General features: G+C 39.7%; 1 protein-coding gene across 1 annotated transcript; it reads left to right on the forward strand.

Annotated features, from left to right (window-relative positions):
• Positions 1-3013: 3013 nt before the first annotated feature.
• LOC106881463 (glutamine amidotransferase-like class 1 domain-containing protein 3, mitochondrial) lies at positions 3014-23773 on the forward strand. Its single transcript, XM_089339422.1, is given in 7 exon segments — positions 3014-3065; positions 3348-3399; positions 7167-7277; positions 10972-11091; positions 15244-15336; positions 21240-21392; positions 23329-23773. Coding segments are annotated over 7 exon segments (708 nt in total). The 3' UTR covers positions 23456-23773.
• The last annotated feature ends 3149 nt before the right edge of the window (positions 23774-26922 follow it).

Raw genomic sequence — 26922 nt, forward strand, 5'->3', positions numbered from 1 at the left:
GTTATAAGAATTGGATGAGATATGACGGCTCGGCCGTCTCTCCCCAGTTCTTATATTAATCATTAAATCCAGAAATACAACAACACGAGGGATAACGGTAACAACAGGTCAATAGTTTATTCTAGGTTGGTGTAGAGCTGTTTCGTTCCTGGGTGAATAGGCATGCCGCTAGGATACCAAAGAAGCTTCGACCACATGTCGGGGTCGAGCTGTGAGAGCCGGGAAGAACGTCCTGTCACCACAGCTGCTGGATGGATAATAGATCGAACGCTATTGCTCTCTCTCCACCTGTTGCATTGCACATGCTTGCTCGGGTACTTCCGCTGACGGCAAGTCCCTTGCACATGCGCAATGGCACTTCCCAAGATGGCGGCCACACGCGCCACTACAATGTCTCCCCCCACCCCGAGTGCATAGCACGACACAAGGAAAGATTGTAGAGGGCGCAGAAACAAGATGTCCGCCGAACCCAGAAAACATGGCTGAAATTATACAATGAAAAAACAATTGTTTTGTTAAAACAAAGAATGACAAACTCAATAAATTTGCAGAACAATGCTGTGTCGGATGCAACAATGGAAGCAAAACTTTTGCATCCGACACGATGTCAGTTAGAAAAAAGTTCTGTTCAACATGAAAAGTTCAGCCAGACCTAGAGATAAAGTGTCTGTGTGAAAGAAAGTTGCAACGAAGGTGTTGGCGTGAGCAAATGTGTATGCAAAGGTTGGAACAATATGTAATGTGTACATATTTTCTTTTAGCACGTTACTGTGCACAGAAATGGAAGAAAAACAATGTTTGTTTGTACAGAAAAATGAAATGCCGGCCAGACCTAGTGACATAAGGGTCACTTGAGTTTTGTTGCAACGACGAAGGTAGAGTGGTTTCTGGTGTGTGTGTTTGTGATGGTATTGATGTTGGTGTATGCATTGGTAAAGATGTTGACAGTGGTGTGTGTGGTGGTAATGATGTTGACAGTGGTGTGTGTGGTGGTAATGATGTTGACAGTGGTGTGTGCGGTGTTTGAAAAGCGGGCACGTCGTCCACGGTCTGTCAAGGTACGCTTTTTTCAGACGGTCGACAGACAATCTCTGTATGACCATTAGCGTCGACCTTGAAGAAATTCAACTCAAAACTGCGGGTTGGGCGAGGCGCGTAAGGCAGCCTTAAGTTGCCTGTGAAAACGCTCCACCATCCCATTAGAAGCGGGATGGTAGCTGGTGGTGCGTATACAATGCCTTCGATGAAGGGAGTGGAAGATAGGCAAATTTGTCGACAAAAGAGGTTGGTCCTGCGAAATAACAAGTAAATCAATTGTTGCAGGAGAGGAAATAGAATTGACAGGGAGTCTCGTGAGAGCATCAACAGTGATGTTCTGCTTCCCTGGTAAAATATAGTCCAGGTGACTGAAAGCACGAGGAGAGAGTTTGTCTGTTTTAGAAAACTGCACATTATATGCGCGGAGTCGCTGAAAAAGTTGCGATAAATGGTGGAGATGATTCTCGTTTGTATCATTAGCGATACAATATCAAATCCATGAAGAAACTTCATCTATAAATCTTTGGAAAGTGCTTGTCGCATTCCGCAGACCGAAGCTCATAAAAAGAAATTCAAAACAGCCAAAAGGAGTAGTGATGTCAGTTTTGGGAATGTCCTCTGGATTAACTGGAATCTGGTGATAAGCGCGAACCAGATCAATCTTGGAAAAGATTGTGGAACCATGTGTGCATAGGAGAGAGAGAGAGGGAAAAAAATGACCGTAAAACAATGGTGTTTGCTTTTTTTTTGTGAGTGTGACATATAAATACAATAATAGGCAGGCCGTCATGTAAACAACGTGTATGTGTATAGAAACATGGATGCATGTGTGTGCAAGTAATACAGAGCATAGAAAAGAGTCTATAAGGGCGTTAGAAGAAAGTCCAGACACAAGGATAGTAAATACCAGTTCGTAGTTGAGGTGCTGTAACGAAGTCGAGGCCGCGTAACAGAGCCGGGGGAGAGGCACATGTGAGAGGTTGTGGCTTCAATGCTGCTGCTGGTTACTTGGTACAGGAGTTCTCGCAGGTTGTATTCGCTGTTAACCATGGTGAAATAATGCACAAACAGTGTTGAGGTAGAACCTGTGCGAGTGCTGTTGGTTGCTGTGTACGTAGCAAGAAGTTGGTGTTGACCCTAAGAAGCTGGAGGCGATGAAGATGGAGGTCCGTAAGCTGCTGAACAAAGTGTTGGGTCTTCATGAGGCTATTGTCGTGTCGTCGCTGAAACTTGCTCTGTGGTCGGTGGCTAGACCTCAGAAGGTGTGTTGTCCTGTAAGACAATAGATGGAAGCAACGTTTGTTTTTTTTTTCTGTTTTTCAAGCCATGTGGAGTCAGGCGAAAAGAGAAATCACTGTTCACTCGTTTGTTCTTTTCTCGGCCTCAGTTGGTGTTGGAAAAAAGCACGTGGGTGAGAGAAATAAGCAACGGCTCGTGTCATAGTAGTTGATGGTTCAGTTTCCAGGCTGTATGGTATTTTCTCCGGGGTAAGAAAACTGTTGTAGTTGTTCCATTACCTCGTCTCTTGTGTTGTTTCTTTTTTCGTCGTCTCTTCATTTTTGACGAGTTGTTTGAGAGATAATTTCGTGTTCGTATTAGGGGTCACCAGTTATAAGAATTGGATGAGATATGACGGCTCGGCCGTCTCTCCCCAGTTCTTATATTAATCATTAAAATCCAGAAATACAACAACACGAGGGATAACGGTAACAACAGATCAACAATTTATTCTAGGTTGGTGTAGAGCCGTTTCGTTCCTGGGTGAACAGGCATGCCGCTAGAATACCAAAGAAGCTTCGACCACATGTCGGGGTCGAGCTGTGAGAGCCGGGAAGAACGTCCTGTCACCACAGCTGCTGGATGGATAATAGATCGAACGCTATTGCTCTCTCTCCATCTGTTGCATTGCGCATGCGTGCTCGGGTACTTCCGCTGACGGCAAGTCCCTTGCACATGCGCAATGGCACTTCCCAAGATGGCGGCCACACGCGCCACTACAAAGTCATTGATTTCTACATATGGAATCAGTATGGGTTGCATATTTCAGTATTATGTATACCTGTCATGTATTTGTGCACATCATTAATATATATGTGCATGTGGTTGTATGTATTCATATATATATGTTTATACGTACATTTATGCATGTGAAAAGGGGGCGTCTGGCTCCCAAACCCCAAAGTTGAGTAACATTTTCATGCTTTGATTTGTAAACTACAAGAATAATCAATCCAATAAACTTTCTTTATTCGGTAGAATCTATTTCTATCCACTTATTGTTATAGAGCCAAATTTTGTTTGTTTTTAAGTTCTCTCTGGTTGTGGTGTTTATGAGGGCAGTGAAATCCATGAAGCTTCTGCGTAAGTAGATGATGATAATGAGAAACGTGTTTATGGCATGATAGCAACACACTTGCCTTCATCTGTACTGAAAAGAAAACAGCATATATGAAGAGTATGCATAAGAGAGAGAGAGAGAGGTGTGTGTGTGGGAGTCTACTCATGTACTCAACACGACCAATTACTGCAATTGAAATAGCTGAAAGGGCAATCAAGGACATGAAGGTAGAGAAAGGAGCTGGACCATCAAAGATCACTGAGACATTGAAAATATTTAGCAATGTGGTTTGGCTGTCTTTCAGTTATGAGGACAAGTGTTCCACTTCATCTGATCAACTGAACAGCCTGCTTGCGAAATTAATGTACAAGTGGCTGAGTGCTCCACAGACACACATTTCCTGAATGTAGTTCTCAGGGAGATTCAGTGTGTCATGCAATGTGACAAGGTTAGCCCTTTGAAGTCCAGGTACAACTCATTTTTGCCAGCTGAGTATCATTAAATAAAATATCTTGCTCAAGGACACAACACACCACCAAGATTGAACTTATGACCTTACAATTGTGAACCAAATACCCTAGCCATGAAGCCACATCCCCTCTCTTACCCAAGTAGAACATGTTGTACACTACTGTAGCTAAACAGGGAATTCAGAGTGGTTCATTATAGCAGAATCATTATCGTAGTGGACAGTGGATAGTTTGGAAAGATATAGATCGTTGCTATTTTGATTTCTGGCTGTTTGTGGCAAAGTAACAAAATTTCTTGTACAAAAGAAGAAAGGAAATGAATCTACGAATTGCTACATAAAAATATATATTTAATTTTCTTTGAATTACAAAGTAGAATTACTTAAATCTAATGTTACAAGGTATGAAAATTAGTTGTATAAATAGGAGAGTTAGATAGTCTTTGCAGGAAAAGCAGAAATTTGGAAATATGCTGTGTTTCAGAAGACCCGGCAAGCTAAGTGAGACCATAACCCGTGGTGTAACCAGCCCACTTATGCGTACCTTTCCTTCATTGGACACTAAACTCCGCTTGCGAAGACCTGTTGAGGCAAGTGAAATTGAAATCAAATTCGATGACAGCACTGCATGACTGGCATCCGTGCCAGTGGAGCGCTGAGAGCACCATCCGAGTGTGATTGTTGCCAGGGCTGCTGACTGGCTCCTGAGCTGTGGCACATGAAAAGCACCATCCGAGCGTGATCGTTACCAGTGTCGCCTTACTGGCACGTGGAAAACAACATTTGAGTGAGGTCGTTGTCAGTGTCGCTGGACTGGCTCCTATGTAGGTGGCACGTAAAATCACCATTTGAGTGTGGCTGTTGCCAGAACCGCCTGGCTGGCCCTCGTGCCGGTGGCACGTAAAAGCACCCACTACACTCTCAGAGTGGTTGGCGTTAGGACGCCATCCAGCTATAGAAACTCTGCCAGATCAGATTGGAGCCTGGTGCAGCCATCTGGTTCGCCAGTCCTCAGTCAAACCCATGCCATCATAGAAAGCGGACGTTAAACGATGATGATGATGATGTTGTAGGGAAGTGGTTATACACCATTAGGTGTACTCCGCTTCCGTACATTAAATTTCTTGAGGAAACAACGGAATGCAGTCTCTAAACTATCAACACAACAATATTTATTACAATAGAATTCTGCTCACACTAGGAGGGAATTCGGCAGCACTTCGCCCTTTGGTTACTGAGACGCCGTCAATGAAGTTCGTGGTTTTCTGTGTAGCCCCAGTGCGGGGTTGTGAGAGAGCTCTGTTGTGACATCTAGGCTCTTCGAAGGTCAGCTAGCAAACAGGGTGAAAGAAGCGGGAACGTTTGGATATCGATGACTACGCATGCGCATGAGACTCTTCCTGTATTCCTTCCGGAACTAGTCCCTGCGCATGCGTGGATAAACTCTCCGGAAATGGCGTCTGCTATAGAAGTCACTACAATGTAATAACAGAGACAAAAAGAATACGACAATAGAAACGACGTGACTGGTTCTAAGTAGAGAATAGCTGAGAGCAAATCTTTGGTTTTGCGAGCTGCTTCCTGGAGTTTTCTAGAACATTCCAGTTGCTCAAATTCTAGAAGCTTCCAAATACGCACGCGATAATCAGTTGCAATCAGGGGAGCTTACTCACTGATTTTCCTGCGAAGGGAGCTAATTCTGCGATTTTGTACATTATCAATTGTTACATTTCAAGACAAAATGGATGCTCTATGAAGTGACTGTGGATGCATGAAATTGATGGAGTGAGTAAGGAATATAACAGAAAGATTAATTAATTAAGAGTACAATTAGTAAGAGAATTAGCTTACATAACATGCCACTCAGGTTAGCAAAAGAATGTGGTACCACACACTGAAGTCTGTAGTTGCTGAGAACACTAGCTAAATCTGTTGAAGAGTTAGGGGTAGGTGTTCCAAAAACATAGCAGCCCGAGTAAGAAGTGGGTGGACATCATTGAAGGAGCTATTATCTCTGCTGAAATAGTAAAGGGATTATCCTTTTAAGGGCAGAGAGTAGGATGCATTTGTGCAAAATGCAATATTGCATACCAGCAAAATATAAACAGAGGTGCAGGCATTGCTGTGTGGTAAGAAGTTTGCTTCCCAACTACGTGGTTTCAGGTTCACTCCCACTCCGTGGCATCTTGGACAAACGTCTTCTACTATAGTCTCAAGTTGACCAAAGTTTTGTGAGTGGATTTGGCCGACAAAAGCTGTAAGAAGCCCGTCGTGTTTGTGCTGTGTCTATGTTCTGTAACTTAGTGGTTTAACAAAATGGGTTGATAGAATAATTCCTGAGGGTGATTCACTCAAAGTTTCTTCAGGGCAATGCCCTGGCATTGCCACAGTTTGAAACAAGGACAAAATATGTTGAAAGGTTGGAAAGAAATGAGACACTTCCACTCCACCAGACCACATGACATTCATGTGGATGAATAATGGAGAGAAATGAACTGAGAGCGAAACAATAGAAAAGAGTCAAATGTGGTGATGTTGGTATGAATGTAGGATGTGGCAAATGATGTTAGTGGAATGAAGCTATAGAAGAGAAAAAGCTCATGGTGAAGGTTGACCTCAGAATACAGAATCTCATGAAGGAGATGACAAGACATTGTACTAAAACAAATAGGGATAAACATATCTAGGATCAAAGATGTTTCTGCCATGGTTATCCGGTATTTCTGTATATCTGAAACTAATTCATTATTTTTCTTAGATGTTGAGAAAATTTGACTGTTATTTCCAATCAGTTGAGGCCTTGTCAATAACTTGTTTATTGATTTGTTTGCTATATTTTTAGTTTTATACTTTTGATAATTTTGCTTTGTTTTAGATACCATTTCAATGTTGTAGATGTCACTCAATAAACACGATTAAAATGAATATAGAAAAATGGAAACCAAAATGGATTTGGTTTTGAGGGTTGTTTCCTTTTTTTTTCTTTTTCTTTTTGTTATAGTTACCAGCATTGCAGAGTATTATTTGCCATATGAATCCCTTTTCAAGTCCTTGATGTAACTATTTCACTTCACTTGTATTACTAATGCATGTTAGAAGGGTTAGAATGTCATCAGACTACCGGGTCCTTTATATATCTAAATCCTTACATGAAATTGCTGTTGCTTTATACTTTGTAGAGAACCATCATAAATGTTTCATTTCTCTGTTACCCTTTTGCATACCTGAGGATTCGTGTTTTTCAGAGACGCTGTTGATATTTAAAACCAGTGTTTAAAATTAACATATTTTAAAATCTTCTCCTCAATTTTTACATGACAGTGTATTGGTGCACTTGAGTCGTAATCAAGCCTGTGTGTCCATGTTTGCACCAGATGTTGAACAGATGCACACTATCAACCACTAAAAGGGAGAACCAATGGAGCCAAACAGGTAGGGGTAAATATCTTTTTTGGTTCTAACCATAGTAACACATGGTAATCTGTTAGTAATTCTTTTTTGTGTGTGTGTGTGTGTTAGCCTGCATGCTCACACACATAATGACTGCAGCTCACTTTCAAGCAATGCCAATGCTTGATTGTTTTCTTAAACATTATGGATGTGGGTTTTCAGTCCTGTGAAAGACTTTCTTTTGTAGAAATGTGGAAATGATAGGTGCCTCTTGTAACTTACAATATTTTTTCGCTGAACCTTCATATGCTGTCTCAGTCTTTTCCATACTATCTCCAAATAGAAATGCCATATCATGTGTGGTTAATAACTACCCTGAGTATGTGGTTACTCTAATGACTTGTAAGAGCTGCCTTACTTAGACAGACGCACCCACATTCATTGCATGTTAGATTAGGCTTTGTGAATAAACTCTGGTAAATTCACATCAACATTTTTACATCTCTTGGGTTGTTCATGCTTGATGTTCTTTTGCTCAAATTCTTTCCTCCTATCGTACACTGCTTACCTTCATAAAATGAACGATTCTGAGCAAGATCTTTCCCATCCATTTCCCATGATTTTGCTCTTTTTCAGCGTATTCTTGATGCAGTCCTTATAACAAAATTTTTGGGTCTTTTATCTTGGGCTAACTCACCAAACAGAAATTGCTTAGGGACACAATCGTCTCCATGCTGGTCACATGACCACTCCATCATAATCTATGCTGAAGTACTAAGGATTCTATACTGGTAGACTGACTCATCATCATCATTATAATTTAACATCTGTGTTCCATACCAACAGGGCTTGGACAATTTGACAGGATCTGAAAAAGCTGAACATTAGAAGCATCAGTTGTGGCGTGCAAGAGAGACGATTGCGCTGGTATGGACATGTGGTGAGAATGGAGGAGGATAGCTGCGTGAAAAAGTGCCACACCCTAACAGTTGAGGGAACCCGTGGAAGAGGTAGGCCCAGGAAGACCTGGGCTGAGGTGGTGAGGCAAGACCTTCGTACATTGGGCCTCACCGAGGCGATGACTACGGACCGAGACCTTTGGAAATGGGCTGTGCGTGAGAAGACCCGGCAAGCCAAGTAAGATCGTTGCCAGTGCCCCTGGACTGGTTCTTGTGCGGGTGGCACATGAGATGCACCATTTTGAGCGTGGCCGTTGCCAGTACCGCCTGACTGGCTCCTGTAGGATTTTCGAGCGAGATCGTTGCCAGTGCCCCTGGACTGGCTTGTGCGGGTGGCACATAAAAGACACCATTTCGAGCGTGGCCGTTTTCGTGCGGGTGACACGTAAAAGCACCCACTACACTCTCTGAGTGGTTGGCGTTAGGAAGGGCATCCAGCTGTAGAAACTCTGCCAAATCAGACTGGAGCCTGGTGTTGCCATCCGGTTTCACCAGTCCTCAGTCAAATCGTCCAACCCATGCTAGCATGGAAAGCGGACGTTAAACGATGATGATGATGATGATGATGATGATATGTCCAAGGACTGCATCACGTTCCAATGTCTGATTCGACATGGTTGTCCTTCTTAACACTAACCACTTAACAGTTTGGGTCTGTCATGCAAAACACCACTACAAGCCCTGGGGGCAGGGCATCAACTTCATGCTAGGGGGATGAGGGATTGAAATATGAGAAAGTGTAGCAGTGCAGGTTCTTGTAGAGGATCTGCATGGCTCCTCACATCTTGTAAATAAAGGGAAGACACAAATGAACAGCAGCAGGGGCTGCAAGAGATAATGGGATAATGGGATCCCTAGATGATCGCACAAGGGGCACAAGGTGAGTTGAAGAATCAGTTTGCAAAATTCTATGGGAAGTGGGATGAAGGTAGGAGTAAACTACTGGAATGGGCAGGGTTGAAGGGCAAATGAGCAAGGAGCCATGAATTAGGGGACAGTTGCAGAAGATCTGGGGTTGGGGGTGGGGGAGCAGTAAATATAATATAATTGTTTGGGGTGGGGAGGGAAAAAGAGAAGGTTGAGATGGTTGGTAGTTTGCAGGAGGCAGGGAGAAGTGGTAGGCCTAATGCATGGGAGGGGAAGAAGAGTCACCATAAACATGGGTGGTAAGCACAATACAAAGCACTTCTAGAATTCGATTTTGCCAATGAGATGGGCCTTGTCAACAATTTCCTGTCACTAGAGATCCCTGTCCTTTGTCATCTCCTCTGTCTGGCTCAGGATCTTGAGGTCACCTACAAATTTGTAGCTCTCTGCAGCCCTTCGTAGATTGTCCTGTTGGAACTTCTGACTGTTCTCTGTGCTATACATCACTAACTCCTGTTTATTAAAAGCTTCAGTTAAGATGTCTGAGTCCTTCTAGCTCTAAGATTGAAATTACTCCTCAGTAACCCATTTGAGGTGTACATTCATCAGCTGGGAAAGACTTTGCATTTTCAAAAACGAGGGGGTACCTAAAAGTAACCGGAAACATTGTCTGCGGGACAAGACTGTTGTAGTTCGGGTTTCTGCTGCCAGAAGCCACTTGATGCAACCCTAAGTCATCAATCTACCGACTGGCATTGTCAAGTGAACTCTTACTGCTGCATGGTGTGTCTTGCTTTGCAGGGTTTCCCCCCTGTTTGTCAATTTTTGTGATGGTTGAAATGAAGGGACAGTGTACTTCCATGAAATTCATTGTACTGCTGGGGAAAATGGTGGCCAAAACAGTTGTAAAGCTTACAAGGACACTGCCACAAGCAAAACACAAGTTTATGAGTGGTTTTCACACTTCAGGAATGGTCACTTGTCGCATGAAGACCAACCTCATCGCCAAACAAATGACTAACTTGTTGATATGACTGCTGTGTGCTGGAGCTCCTCCCAACGACTTTTGAGCGAAGAATTACAAATGAAAAGAGCTGCAGCAAAGCTTGTGCCTCAGTTGCTCACAGAAGATCAAAAATAGTCATGCATGCCATGAGCTGCAAAAACAGTCAGTAGGAAGTTGATCCAAACGTTTTTCAAAGGTTTTCTTCACTGGTGATGAAAGCTGGTGTTATGGCTACAACCCAGAAACAAGGCAGCAATCAAATCAATGGAAGCATTCAATGTCTCCATGCCCCCCCACCAAATGTCCATCAAGTGAAGTCCGATGTCAAGATGCTGTTGCTTTGTTTCATTGGTGCAAAAGGAATTGTCCACACAGAATTTGTCGCTCCAGTTCAAACTGCTAACCAGAGAGTGGAGAGTGGTGGTTTCAACATGACAATGCACCTTCGCACACCACTTTGAGTGTGAGACAGTTTTTGATCAAAAATGGCATGATCCCTATTCACCCGATCTTGCTCCTTGCAACTTTTTTTTGTTTCCCCAAATGAAATAGTCCTTAAATGAATATGTTTTGCAGATGTGGAAGAGGTGAAGAAACAACGGAGGCATTAAAAGGCATAACTTTGCAAGAGTTCCAGGACTGTTTCAAACAGTGGAAAAAATATCCGGACCAGTGTATTGCTTCAAATGGAGAATAATTTAAAGGCATTAAAAGTGTAAACATGTAAAACTAAGTGAATAAAATAATATAATATTGCAAAATACCAGTTTCTTTTGGGTTGCCCCCCTCATACCTAGCATGCATCAATTTGGAGAAATCCTTTGATATGGTGACACAATCCCTCATCTTGTGCTCTCTGGGTTTCAAAATTTTCTCTTTTCGTTTCCGTTTTTCTTCTCCTCAGGAATGTGCTGTTAGAATCTGCTCGCATTGCAAGAGGCAAAATCTCTTCTCTTTCTGAACTACAAGCAAGTGCCTTTGATGCAGTAATCTTTCCTGGGGGATTTGGAGCTGCCAAAAATTTGTAAGTTGTTTTCTCTGTTTTTTTTTTTTTTTTAATCACTATCATTGTTGTGTAACGTCTGTTTTCCATGCTGGCATGGGTTGGACGGTTTGACTGAGGACTGGCAAGCCAGAAGGCTGCATCAGGCTCCAATCTGATCTGGAAAGTTTCATGCCAGTGGCACATAAAAAGCACCCACAACACTCTTGGCATAGCCCTTCCTAACGCCAACTATGCCGAGAGTGTTGTGGGTGCTTTTTATGTGCCACCTGCATGGGAGCCTGTCAGGCGGCACTGGCATCGATCACATTCGAATGGTGCTTTTTACATGCCAATCAAGCAGTGCTGGCATCGGCCACAATGACTTCCCTTGCCTCCACAGGTCTTCGTAAGTGCAGTTTATTGCCCAATGATTGAAGGGTGCTCTTAAATGGGCCGGTTATGCTGCACTGGCACAGGCCACGGTTACGGTCTCACTTGGCTTGCTGGGTCTTCTCAAGCACAGCATATCTTCAAAGGTCTCGCTCACTTGTCATCGCCTCTGTGAGGCTCAACGTTTGAAGGTTGTGTTTCACCACTTCATCCCAGGTCATCCTGGGTCTATTCTCTTTATTATTATTTTCTTCTTAATTTTTCTTTCTTTTATCTAACAATACAGATAAATTGCTCAAGCATATTGTTTTGCCACATGTTCATATTTCCACTTCTTTCCAACATGTTTCTTTTTATTGTTGTTAGCTCTATTGCCACAGCCACCAGTCATTCCTGTTTCTATTTGAATTTTGGTAAATTACCTTGTGTTTATTCCTGAATGTTGATGCATGAGTGACAGAAACACTAGTGTATTGAACAAAAGGATTTTTGTTTTTTGTATTTAATTTTATCTCTTTGGCAGCCTTCTGAGATCATCATCATCATCATCATCATTTAATGTCTTATCCATGTTGGCATGGCTTGGATGGTTTGAGCAGGGCTGGCAAGTTGAGGGCCTGCACAGACTCTAGTTGGATTTGGTATGGTTTTCTATGGCTGGATGACCTTCCTAACACCAACCACTCTGAAAGTGTAATAGGTGCTCTTACATGCCACCGGCACAGGTGCCAGTTACATAACACCAGTATCTGCCACAACTATGATTTCACTTAGCCTATAAACAATGTTATTCATCTCCAGCATTCCATGGATTCCAGCTACAGTGAATTACTACCTTAGTTAAAAACAGGTAATGGTTGGTGACAGGAAGGGCATCTGACCATAGACAATGACAAAGCTACTACTGTTGCTGTTAGTTGTTGTTTAGCTGCAGGTCATCCTTGATTGAGCAGAACTTATAGTCAAAGGTTTTTCCAATCATGACAATAGCATCTTTTTTCCCAGATAGGCACAGGTGTGACTGTGTGGTAAGACGCTTGCTTCTCAACCACATGGTTCCAGGTTGAGTTTTACTGCATGGCACATTGGGCAAGTGTCTTCTTCTATAGCTTTGGGCCAACCAAGACCTTGTGAGTGGATTTGGTAGATAGAAACTGAAAGAAACCCATTGTGTGTGTCACAATTTGACAACTAGTGTTGGTTTGTTTACATCCACATAAATTAGTGGTGCAGCAAAAGTAACTAATAGAATAAGCACCAGGCTTTAAAAAATATAAGTTTAGGGCTCGATTTATTCAACTAAGAATTCTTCAAGACATTGCCCCAGCATGGCCGCAGTCTAATGACTGAAACAAGGAAAAGATAAAAAATAAAAATAAGTGTACCTAGGACTGTTTTATCGAGTGTGTCCTTCATTTTTATCAAGACTTTAGAGTGGGATTTCAGTGAAATTTGGCTGCTGTCTCTTGCATGCTGAACAATTGTTTCAGCTCGTTCGTTGGTGCTTTCAGCCGCTCGCTGTGTCGTGACTCCTCAACTATTGTCCGTACCAATGCATGGAGACTCTCATCAACAATAGTATTGGATTCTTCAAGACATTAAATTGCTGCTGCTGCTGCCAATTGTTATTTAGTAGAGAGATTTGTAGATGCAGGTGTGCTTGTATAATTAAGAAGCTTTTTAACTATGTAATCTTGGGTTCTGTCCCACTATGTGACACCTTGGGTAAGTGGCTTCTACTATAGCCTTGAACCAACCAAAACCTTGTGAGTGAATTTGGTAGATGGAAACTGAATGAAGCCTGTTGTATGCATGTGTACTTTTGTCTTTGTGAAGGTATGTGGCTTAGTGGTTAGGGTATTTGGCTCATTCATGCTCTTAAGGTCATGAGTTCAATTCCTGGCAGTTCGTTGTGTCCTTGAGCAAGACACTTTATTTCATGTTGCTCCAGTCCAGTCTGTTGGCAAAATTGAGGGGTAGCTGAAATTGAAAGGGCTGGCCTTGTCACATTCTGTGTCACTCTGAATATCCTTCAGAAGTACGTTAAGAGGGTGGGTAATTTCATAAGCCTGTGAGCAGTAATATTGGTTTCAAATGTTTGCACAAGGCCAGCAATTTCAAGGGAGGCAGGTAAGCCAGTATTCAGCTGGTACTTATTTTATTGACCCTGAATGGATGAAAGGTAAAGTTGATCTCAGTAGAAATTGAACTCAGAATGTAAAGATGGACAAAATGCCTGGTGTGCTAACAATTCTGCCAGCTTTCTGCTTTAATGTGAAGCAGTGATATTAGTTTCAAATTTTGGTGCAAGGCCAGCAATTTTGGGGAAGGAGTTCAATTGATTCCATCAACTCCAACTGCTGTTTATTTTATGAACTCTGAAAGGATGAAAGGCAAAGTTGATCTTGGCGGAATACTGTGAGCAGTAACTTTAAAAAGAGGAGGGAGCTAATTGAGCACTAAGGAAACAAATTGTATAGAATATGTTTCTAAACAGTCTGAGACATTTGAGAGCCGATACTGACATTTTGGCATTAAACAGATGAAAGCTAATAATTCTCTGAATAGGGTGTAGGTAACATTGTTTTGGTAGATTCTTGTTCAGCTGAGTGAATGAAATTGTGTATATTAAATGTAATTCGGCCTAGAAACAAAGCTGTAGTACTTGCAATCCATGAGTAAGTATTCTTTACTCAGTCTATGATGCAACTTCTGGGTTCTGCATTAAAATTGTCATGCACAACTGTGGGATGGGGCCATGTTGCAAAATCTACCCTGTAGCTGTATGAAGACAGCATGAGATATGGTAGGGCTTTTGTTTATGCTATTCCGCTATGTTTATTATATATAACTGATAGCTCTGTTAGTAGCTGCATATACACTCTTTTGGAATGTTGTCACCTTGAGTGGTGGTGGTGGTGGTGTCAGTGATAATGAAAGATGCATTACTTTGATTGAGATTGAATCCCTGAAGCATTTTTGTAGATGTCAGTTTGTCTAAATTCTTGTACTCACTATCATCATTTTAACATCCACTATTCCATCATGTCATCAACTGTCACCTGTTTTCAAGGTAATTATTCTCCTTGGTCGGACATATTTCCTTGAAACACCGGAAACAAACAAAACGACTTGTTTGATGGTCACACTTGTTTACAACTATTGCATGATATCAAGATGTGACACACACAAGCATGTGTGTGCGCACACACTCACAACAAAGTCCAATCACAAGGCTTTGGTTGGCCTGGGGCTATGGTAGAAGACACTTGCCCAAAGTGTCACACAGTGGGACTGAACCCGGAACCATGTGGTTGGGAAGTAAACTTCAAATGCCTGGATAGCAAATGTTTACAGTTCAGTGGATACACTATTCAAATACCTACTGGTTGCTGTGTTGACAATTCAAAACCATTTGCATACATTTGGACACTCAATGTATTTTCTGTGCTGTGTTCACTGAGCTTTTGAGAACTTCCTGGTCATGATACTTGCAGTTTACTGACTTCTTATCCAGGGAAGAATTAATTTTATCATTTCACAATGGAAACAGAATTAAACAGAGGCTATTACATTGTACATCAAAAGCATTAGTGATGACTGTGTGTTTACAGGGGATACACTTTTTTGTAGCAGAAGATGTCCATGGTAGTAGTCAACCAAGGAAAATATCAGAAGTGCTTTGCTCAGATCTGAAAATGTTGAGCCTCAGGGAAAAAGATTTATTTGAGAGTAGGCCAACTCATTCCAGGATAAAAAGAAAATACAGATTAAAATGTTTGATAAATAATTTCATTTCAGATCTTCTTTTGCAATTGATGGGCCTGACATGAAGGTAATTGCAGATGTTGAGCGGATTCTTAAAGAGTTTCATGAGGCCAAGAAACCTGTTGGGTAAGTAGCCAAAGCATTAAAACCATCTTGCTGCAGACAGTCACATCTTTTGGTTACCTGAGGTAATGTAAATGGATTGTATTATTGATGGTGTTCCTTGCTGGAATTAATATTTACCTTTCATCCTTTGGGTTGTTTGGTATCATAAGTAACAACTATATTCAGAATTTACTACCAAAGCACTGGATAACATTTGTCAGTTTAGTTGCCCATAACTGAAAAAAGTCTTTTGACATGCTGACAAGCTATATGCAATCAGTATAAAAGTGTAGTCAAAAAAAAAGTTAGCACATTTGGAAAGGATTGAAATGCCAACAAGTCTTGTTTAATGAGTGTTTCAGCTATCATTTGCTGCAATGTTTCTCTTGGCACCTATTTCACTTAGTTTGATGAACAAAAAGGAAGATTGGTATAACAAATGTTTTGATCCTGTTTTTGATGCCATGAGAAGACAGGGCCAAATTATCATTTCGACCATCCAAATGTGGCTGATGCCAGTACCCCTCTGACTGGCTCCCATGCTGGTGGCATGTAAAAAGCACGATCCGAATGTGATCGATGCCAGGCCTACCTGACTGGCCCCTGTGCCAGTGACACGTAAAAAGCACCCACTACACTCTCAGAGTGGTTGGTGTTAGGAAGGGCATCCCACTGGCTCTCCAGACATCAGTCAAACTGTCCAATCGATGCCAGCATGGAAAACGGACCTTAAACAATGATGATAATGATGTTGATTGACAGTTTTGTTTACATTGATAGTAAAAACAGAAACTATGCAATGTTTGAGAAGAATAATAAATTTTCTATTGACTATGTAATTATGAGAAACAAATGGCAAAAAACTGTCAGCTATTATTATTGTCAATTGTGGTATCAAAATATAAAGGAATGGAGCTGCAGATCTAGAGATCTATTATAAATAGGTGATGTAAGATTGGATTAGATCAATGAAGACCAAATATAAAATAATCAGCATGGACTTTCAAAGATGAGATGACATGGGATCAAGATGCACAAAAGATGCTGTGATACAGATCTCCTTAAATCATACCACCTTGGAAAACACTAAAGATAATGGTAACAATATTACCAAGTAAACTCTGCTTTTATAGTTTCAAATAATAAATTATTAGCAGTGTTGTTTGATCAGTGAGTGGAGTTTTAGATTTTGCGTTTTTCTACACTTTTTGGAATTATGCTGTTACTTTTGCCTCCAGTCTTTCCTTGAATTGCAGTTCCATCTCATAGAGTGAAAGCAAACTTTTATGGTAACGGTGAAGATTGGTTGTCAGAAGAATTTGTTTGTTTCTTTCGAAAGTTATTTAAATCATCACAAATATTTTTATTGTATTGCTTTAGGGTGGGGGTTGTAGCTCTATTCTTCTTCAACAACTTTTGTTTATCATTTTTGAAATTCGAATAAACTTTACCACTTTTCAGACACATGGCAAAGTGGTGCCAAGTACCAAAGAAAAAAAAAAGCGTTTTTCACACCTGCTTCTTTTTGCTTTCAATCAAGGTTCCAAAGCTACTATTTGAGACATTTGTACTGTGTATTGAGAAGGTGCTGAAAGAACTGTACAGAAATGTTTTTTGCACAACTTCACAGACTTGCTCTCCACTTTCTGGCTGACCTTTTCATTTCAATAAGAATTGATTGAATAAGCTCATCCATGAGGATCTTTGCCAATCCACCAGAAAACTAGCCCCAGCTGATGGGGTACACTCATATTATCGTTTGTCACCTTCACTCGATGGGTAAGGTCTAAGAACTTGTTGCAAGGGTTGCACATACTCTGCACTTCAGTGCTCCTCCATTACCACCAGTCTGCTCACTCTGCATCGGGTTACTTGTGGACAAATGTAGAGTTCTTTGTTGCATTATCACTGGTGATGATAAATAATATCTTTAATATTAGTATGAAGCAGAGGAAAGACTGGCTGAATCTTGGCAAGCAAGTAACACCTCAAGTTAAGCCTGAGCTTCATGCACACAAAACAATGATTTGTGTTTGGTGAGATTAGGAAGGACTAATCCACTACAATATGCTTGAAAGCAACTACACTGTCAATGAAGAGCTTCACATTTACCAAATGCACCAGCAGAGTGAAGTAATGCAGCTGAAACGACCAGACCAGTGACACAGTGTACAATTTCAACTCAACAACACTTGCCCCCATGTCACTAATTTAACCAAAAATGCTATTCAAGAGCTCTGTTGGGAAGTTCTGCTATTCCTGCCATATTCTTCTGATATAGGGTCTTTAGATTATCACCTTTTTTGGTCACTTTCCAGCAGACTGTGAGGTATTTTGTTCATCAATGACATGGAACTGGAAACATGGCTTAATGAATTCTTTGAGTTACCTGTGTTTTGACATGCCACTGGAACATTGGCAAGACATTGTGAACAATGAAGAAAAATATATTCCTTCCTTCCTTCCTCAAGAATTAATCTGTACTATAAGAGTCACATGCCTCTGTTTCTCTGTCCGCCTGTCCATCACACTTCAGTATTAAGATAGAAAGAAATTCAAGTAGTTAATTACATAGGAAGAAATTGAAGCAGTTAACTTAAAAGAATGGTATCACACATTCTAAGATTAAATAATTCTATTTAAATGGGAGAGAGTGAGAGAGAGAGAGAGAGAGAGAGAGAGAGAGAGAGAGGAATGAGTGGAAAGGAAGAGAGGAAAAATGTTTGTAAGTCGACTGATACAGACAAAGGAAAATAGATCCATACTCTTTTACTTGTTTCAGTCATTTGACTGCGGCCATGCTGGAGCACCGCCTTTAGTCGAGCAAATTGACGCCAGGACTTATTCTTTGTAAGTCTAGTACTTATTCTGTCGGTCTCTTTTGCTGAACCGCTAGGTTACGGGGATGTAAACACACCAGCATCGGTTGTCAAGCGATGTTGGGGGGACAAACACAGACACACAAACATATACACACCCATACATAGATATATACATATCTACGATGGGCTTCTTTCAGTTTCCGTCTACCATGTGGTAAGCTACTTACCACAAAGCCACTCCTGTGCCTGATTAAACATAGATTAAAAAAAAAAAAAGTAGATACATAGACACATACACACATTGTTAAATTAAAAGCGGGAGAGAGGAGGGGCATAGAGGAAGTGAGAGAGAAGGTGAGAGACAGTAGATACATAGATGAAAAGAAAAGTTGGTACATAGACACATAGACTCAGATTGCAGTATTCTGCGGGCGACATTGGGGACTCTTTTCTCTTATCTGTTGCTCTTTCAGCATTTGACACTCCAAAAACATCTATGTAGTCGCCCGACTTGTGACAAATAGCAACCAAATCTCCTTCAAATGATACCCTCTTGTGTTAGTGTATCTCAGGCAACATGGTTGGATTTTAATAAGACAGCAGGGTAATACCATTAGTAGGATAGGAAGGAAGATGAGAGAAAATAAAATAACTATTTAAAATATAATAAAGGTAGGAGTACAAGGAGGTTTAATTTTTCTGTAATAGGTTGATGAATATTTGCTCATTAAAATCTATACTATACTAATGGATATGAAGCAGAATATATAGTGGTGTTCCTAAAACAATTATGTGCACTGAAAACCCTGTAAATGTGCTAAGCTCTTATTTTGATAAATATGAATTCACTGCTTAAACACACATTTTCTTATTTTTTGTAACTATTAAGACCCCATTATGAGTATTGATATTGCCAGTCAGAGAAGAGAAGCAGCCAGACTTCATCAACAGGAGAGGTGAAGAAGATTGAGCAGTGACTGACAAGATGCTGTAAGAAACATAAATGCTGCATGACAGAGAGAAGTGCAGGCTAACTTGAGCCAAGCTCAGCGCTCTGAAATTTCACTGCAGGACTCTTAACAACATTGAGTAGAAAGAGAGCATATATCACAGGAAAGAAGAGGAGGAATTTTACATCAAAATGCTGAACAACATCGCACAGCTTGAGAGAATTTATCACAGGAAAGAAGAGAAGACTTTCTATCAGTGGTCTATCTCCGCATGAGGTTAAATTAAAAATTGGAGCATCAATAATGTTACTCAGAAATCTTGACCACAAAAACGGTCATAGTAATGGCACAAGGTATAAAATTGTAACTGCAAATAACAATCTAATAACTCCCAAAAATTTGACTGGAGTTGATGTGGGACAAATGGTTCTGATTCCTTGGATCAGTTTAATGCCTTTTGATTCTGACTTCCCCTTTACATTACAAAGACGCCAATTTCCAATAAGACCAGCTTTCGTTATTTCCATAAATAAAAGCCAAGGACAGAGTCTGTCATAATGTGCCATTTACAAACCAAATCCAGTTTCTACTTACGGTCAATTATACGTTGCTATAAGCAGGGTTGGAGACCCAGACAAGATAAGAATTTATGCTGACCAAAATGAGTTTCTCAATTACAATTCAAATCCAAGACGTTGGGACCATCATGATATACGGAAACTAACTAGAAATGTTGTATATTCTGAAGTTATCATCATCCCCTCCCTGTATATACATCTTATTTATTAAGATTAAATTGTACATGTTCAGTAGATGAATATTGTAATATTTACTTGTTATTTGGAGATTTGCAGATTAATTATTTAAAACAAACAGTTTAAAAGATGAGTTTCAATAAGTACACATTCTATTTCCATTTTATTTTCAAATGTAACTACTTGGGATCAGAAAAGTGCAGTATCAAAGCCAGGCAGGCATCAACAATCTTTGCACTCAACTGTTCATGAGCAGCTACTGATTATTACTTAGGGATTTACCTAACCCTAATCCAATGTCTTAAGCAAGAAATACTAATCTTTTAAGTTTTCGTGCTAATTACCTCCCCTTAAGCGTTGATCTACTTTTATAAAAATTCATTGGCAAATGTTCATTTCACTATGGTCTCTTTGTCTGCTTGAAATAGCAGCCAAATCTTCCTCAAATTATATTCTACTGACAAAGAAGGACATATTGGATATTATATAAAATAGACAGGATGGTTATGATTGAAATGCTTTCAATCAGAGTTCTATTTGACAAAAAGTGATAAGAAGGTAATTGCATCATGTAATTATATGACTGTTTTGATAGACAACAGTATTGAACATACAAGAGTCTGACATCTTATTCAGCAGAACAAATGTGCTGTAATAGCTTATTTGTGACTTTGAAAACTGGCCTATACTCCATCACATGGCAACAAGTAACAGTGAAACCGTGACGATATCCATTAATGGATAAAATAATTCTTTGTTCTAAGTAAGAGATAGACAACCATTAAAAGGGAACTTGAATGTCTAATATTCTCAACACAATTTTAGTTGTGTATTATTAGTGCTGTTGCATAGTTGAAGACTGAGTTTTTAGACTGATTTATATCACATTCCTTGTAAATGTAAGTAAATTCCTTTTAAATATCTCATAAGGTAAATACCCTGCCAAAAATAGGTATCTGCAAGATTATGAGAAAGGAATTGTGAGTGAGACTTTGCCAATCACCATAATACAGCACCGATGACTTCTGGGAACAATTTTTTAAAACTCAGAATCACTGAAGAATGCAATAAGTTACCTGCATCAGTTGTCAGCTGTTGGGATGCTACATCTTCAAAGCTTCCATGCTTCCTTACACTTGGTTTCCACCCCCCACCCCCAATTTATTTTACTTTTCTTTAAACAACTTATTCACTGTTCACTTCCTGTGCATGTTCCATGTACTGTTCATGCACTTTTGGCTACTTTTTCTGCTGAGTGCACCTGAGCATTGTATACAATAAATTTATTATTATTATAACCAAAGTTATAGTTAAGACAGTTGTTCCTTTTGTGAAGAGAATAACAATGATAATTGACAGGATATATTTCTTTTGAATTTTTTATTTCATTAAACCAGTTTGTGCTGCATTGCTCCTGTCTTGGCTGCTAAAGTGATACCTGGTTGTGAGGTGACAGTAGGATCTGACAAAGAAGATGAAAGATGGCCATATGCAAGAACAACAAAGGACATTAAGGAACTGGGTGCCACACATATTAACAAAGATGTTACAATATCCTTTGCTTTCCAATTTAAAAAGTGGTTCTCTTTTCATAAAACTAAAATGAAATGTATTTCTTCTTTTTTGGATTGCAGAAATCCATTTATTGTATTATTAAGAAATTGGAAAATTAACCCTGTCTGGTAGCCTTTTTCTTAAAGTTTTATCCATTTATTTTCTCATTTAAATGGTTTTGGCTGAAAATGGCAGTATGAACAATTAAAAAAAAGAAATTGCTGAATAATAATGCACAGAATTGACAGAAGCCGCCATATTCATTGAGGCAGTGTTCTTTTGTTATGGCTTATCACCAAATTTATAGAGTGTATGCTGCCATAGATTATGAATATCTAACAATATATTATGAGATGTTTACATGAAATTCATATCTTTGTGTTACCTTCATCAGGTTGCTCATGATGGCACTACTCTAGTTAGTGTCTGTAGTTTGTTTGTCTTAAGAAATTCTATGGTTCACATTCTTTGACTATTTGGTGGAAAAATTCTGCCTCCTGAAATAACTGAAGACATCTGAAAAATACATATATGAGGATAGAAATTAATCATGTTTAGATGGAACACACAATCATTTCTAATTTTCAGTATAAGCATAGTCATTACTATGCAGTGAAGCACTTCACTTTCCAACCATGTGGTTTCAGATTCAGTCCCACTGCATGTCACCTCTTTTACTATAATCTCCAGGCCGTAGATGGGAACTGAAAGAAGACTTGTTTCATTTTGTATCATTATCACTCATTGCTGCTTTTCATCATCAAACATGTTGGCACTCCGTTGCTTACGACGTCTAGGGTTCCAGTTGATCCGATCAACGGAACAGCCTGCTCGTGAAATTAACGTGCAAGTGGCTGAGCACTCCACAGACACGTTTACCCTTAACGTAGTTCTCGGGGATATTCAGCGTGACACAGTGTGTGACAAGGCTTACTCTTTGAATTACAGGCACAACAGAAACAGGAAGTAAGAGTGAGAGAAAGTTGTGGTGAAAGAGTACAGCAGGGTTCGCCACCATCCCCTGCCGGAGCCTCGTGGAGCTTTAGGTGTTTTCGCTCAATAAACACTCACAACGCCCAGTCTGGGAATCAAAACCGCGATCCTATGACCGCGAGTCCGCTGCCCTAACCACTGGGCCATTGCGCCTCCACCCATCAAGCATATACAGCAGAGAAAAAGATGGTCAACTCTGATGTCTGTGTCTTACAGTACGAATTTTTATTAGAGTGCTACCATCATTAGAAAGAAGATTGTGTGTGACTGGACTAAAAAATTCCTTCTACTCTGTATCAGATGTTATCTGAGTATCTGCCCTTCTAGACAGATAACCTACGTGGCTTATAGATTTCATATATTTGGAATACTATGATGGAGGTTTCAAGACCTTAGCCTTCCAAAGGAGCAAATTATTGTTCAGCTGAAGGTTAGCCCTGAATGAAGAAACTTATGATGAAAGGTGTCCCACTTGTTACTATTTTGTCTTCTTGAGTATTTAAAATGATATGTGATTTGTGGAAAATTTGTCTGCTATTTCTAGCAGGTTGAATGCCTGTGTATATTGCTCCTTGGTTGGAAGAGCATATGAAATATAATTTTTTTTTTTTTCAGTTCACAAAGGTAAGCAGAAAACCGAAAGGAGTTGATAAGGTTGGCCCAGGTAAAAGTGTCATCAGTGGTTCTCAAGCACTTTCTCAGGGTAATGGATGACCCTAATGATTCATTTTGAAAATATCGATGAATTTATTCAAATAATTGTTATTAAACTGGAGTTTGGAACATATGAAGTTTTGATGTAAGGTTTTAATTAAATGATTTTTAAAAAGATAGTTGCCCTTGGTTCTATGATACAGTCTAAGGCAGGTTGGTATTGAAACAGTTTTGATAAAATGTTTTTATTTATTTTTGTTATTTTCCTTGACATTTGTTTTTTTATGAAGCCCATATTGATATCAATAACCGCATTGTGACTGCTCCAGCCTTCATGTGTGAAACAGCAGTACACGAAGTTTTTGATGGTATTGGTGAAATGGTAACGGGAGTACTGAAGCTGGTTAAATAACTTCTTTTTTTTTTTTTACCTCCAAGAATGCAGCAAATATTGCTGTTTTGTTTCTTCACTTCTGATTGCAGTTTCATTCACTTATTAGATAACAGTAAAAAAAAAAAAACAATTCAATTATTAAAAAATTAAATAACACGGAACTAAAACAAAGAAAGATCTCCCTCAATGGTTAAGTTAATTTCACACTTGGAAATTTAGAGAAATTTTGAAATGAAGATGCTGTAAAATTGGGCAGGTGTTCCCAATAAAACACTCAATCAAGATTTACTGTATTTAATTTTAGTCAAATATATTTATTATATTTCTACACATTTACTCTGGTTTGGTTTATTATATTTTTTGAAAATGTAGTGTATATTTCTTCTTTATTTATTTCATCTTATCTAATGCAAGTGGGATCTCTCAGGTAGTTGAGTGGCTAAAAGACTGGACAGCTAAAAGATTAGCATTTTCCTGCCCTATCACAACTACTTTACTTTACCTGTAGCAATGACTTTGCTCTTTGAAGCGGGACTCATTCTGTAAAATGACTTAATTTGTTAGCCTTCAGTGCCAAATTCGGTTCCTGATCTTTTTGGGGTTAGATTTTTCTAAAATCCATTTAATGACCAGAGAAACTAGAGACAAGCAGATAAATCTGTTCTCTTTTACATGTTTCAGTCATGTTGGGACATCCACCCTCCTCTGAAGTTTAGTCAAACAAATCAACCATAGTACTAATTTTTTAAAGCCTGGTATTTATTCTATTGGTCCCTTTTCCCACTCAAATGTGGAAGGGATATATCTCAATTTTACAAAGGCCTTTGATAAAGTCGATCATGGTATGGCATGTCACAAACTGCATGATCTTGGCATAGTCGGAAAATTGGGAGACTGGCTGTATGACTTTCTGAAGGATAGAAGTCAGGTGGTAGTAGCCAATGGGGCCACCTCCAATGACCCGCATATAGTAAGTGGTGTTCCACAAGGCACTGTTTTGGGACCACTACTGTTCATAATGGCCCTCTCAGACATGCCCTTAGTCACACAGAGAGCCACAATCATGAGTTATACAGATGACACAAAAGTCTCACAGGTGATACAGAACCCTGAAGACACTATGCACCTGCAATGTGAGCTGGATGGAATATGCCGGTGGGCTGAAAAGAATAGCATGCAGTTTAATGCTGAAAAGTTTCAAGCCTTGTGCTATCAGCATGCAAAACTAAATGCAATACCCATTAAATACACTGGACCTGGAAGGATTGCAATCCCAGAGACACAGTCAGTGCGAGACCTGGGTATTTACATGAGTAATGATGCATCCTTCCACGTACATGTTGCTAAGTTGGCAATGAAATGCAGGCGACTGACCGGATGGGTTCTTAGGACTTTTAGAACAAGAGATCAGGAAACCATGATGGTCCTCTGGAGGACACTTGTCCTAAGCCACTTTGACTATTGCTCTCAGATATGGTCACCAACCAGTGTCAAATTAATCTCAGAAGTTGAGGCAATCCAACAAAGCTACACGAAGAAGATAGTTTCTTTACAGCATATATGCTACTGAGAATGACTCAAGATTTCGACTTTATTCCTTAGAGCGTAGGCAAGAAAGATATGCCATAATATACATCTGGAAGATCCTGGAGGGGCTTGTCCCAAACTTTGGCATCGAGAGTTACACAAATACTAGAACAGGTCACCAAGGACTCCAGATTTGCCTTGAAGAGATAGGACAAGACACTGCAAGAGCCTGGTCTTCAGGGGACCACAGCTCTTCAATATCCTCCCAAAGGACCTGAGAGACTTGCATGGGGTTGATGTAGGTAGCTTCAAAATGAAACTGGACCTCTTACTGTCAAGCCAACTTCAATGCAGGTGGAGAAGATGAGGGCAACGGCATCAAACTCCCTCATGCACCAAACGTCAATTTCTAAAATGCATTAGTGAAGTAAAATTATGTAGCAACACCAAATGGCGGTGCCCCAGCATGGCCATAACTCATGAGCAGAAACTAGATCAAATCAAATCATATGTGTATATATGTGTGTGTGTGTGTGTATGGTAAGTAGACTGATTAACAACCACATAGTTCTGGGTTCAGATCCACTGCATGGCGCCTTGCGCAACTGTCTTCTACTAGAGCCTAAGGCTGACCAAAACCTTGTGATTGGATTTGGTAGATGGAAACAGAAAGAAGCCTGTCATAGGTATATATCATCATCGTTGTTTCACGTCCGCTTTCCATGCTAGCATGGGTTGGACGATTTGACTGAGGACTGGTGGACCAGGAGACGACACCAGGCTCCAATTTGATTTGGCAGAGTTTCTACAGCTGGATGCTCTTCCTAACGCCAACCACTCCGAGAGTGTAGTCGGTGCTTTTACGTGCCACCGGCATGAGGGCCAGTCAGGCGCTACTGGCAACGGCCACGCTCAAATGGTGTATTTTACGTGCCACCTGCACAGGAGTCAGTCCAGTGGCACTGGCAATGACCTCGCTCGAATGTTTTGTTCATGTGCCACCAGTACAAGTGCCAGGAAGGCGACGCTGGTAACGATCATGCTCAAATGGTGCTTTTTGTATATATGTATATGTGTATATATATATGTATATGTGTATATATGTATGTATATATATATATATATATATATATATATATATATATATATATATATATATGTATATATATGTATATATATGTATATATATGTATATATATGTATGTATATATATGTATATATATGTATATATATGTATGTATATATATGTATATATATGTATATATATATATGTATATATATATATGTATATATATGTATATATATATATGTATATATATGTATATATATATATGTATATATATGTATACATATATATGTATATATATGTATATATATATATGTATATATATATATGTATATATATGTATATATATATATGTATATATATATATGTATATATATATATATATATGTATATACATATATGTATATATATATATATATATATATGTGTGTGTGTGTATAAATATATATGTGTCTAAATTGGACATGAAACTCGGCTTGTGAAGACCTGTTGGGGCAAGCGAAAGCGAAATCGTGATGGCACCTGTGCCCAGCGTCGCCTTCCTAGCACTTGTGCCGGTGGAACGTGTAAAGACATTCGAGTGAAATCGTTGCCACTGTCGTTAGACTGGCTCCTGTGCAGGCGGCACGTAAAATACACCATTTGAGCGTGGAAGGAGACAAATATGAAAACCAAGTTAACCAGGTTCAATTCTAGTTGGCACAAAAATGTCCCACTATCTGGGTTTTTTGCTGCTTTTAGGCTCTGTTCCAAAGTTGAATAACGATTAAGAATAATGAAATATTGTGATGAATCAATGAGTGAGGTATCTAAATATTGGTAAGTTCATTTTGTCATAGGCATGGATCAAAAATAAATATAAAATATAGTATTTCTGTAGTCATTTACCAAT

The sequence above is a fragment of the Octopus bimaculoides genome, chromosome 2, assembly GCF_046866305.1.
Source record: "Octopus bimaculoides isolate indiv1 chromosome 2, ASM4686630v1, whole genome shotgun sequence".
Lineage (NCBI taxonomy): Eukaryota > Metazoa > Mollusca > Cephalopoda > Octopoda > Octopodidae > Octopus > Octopus bimaculoides.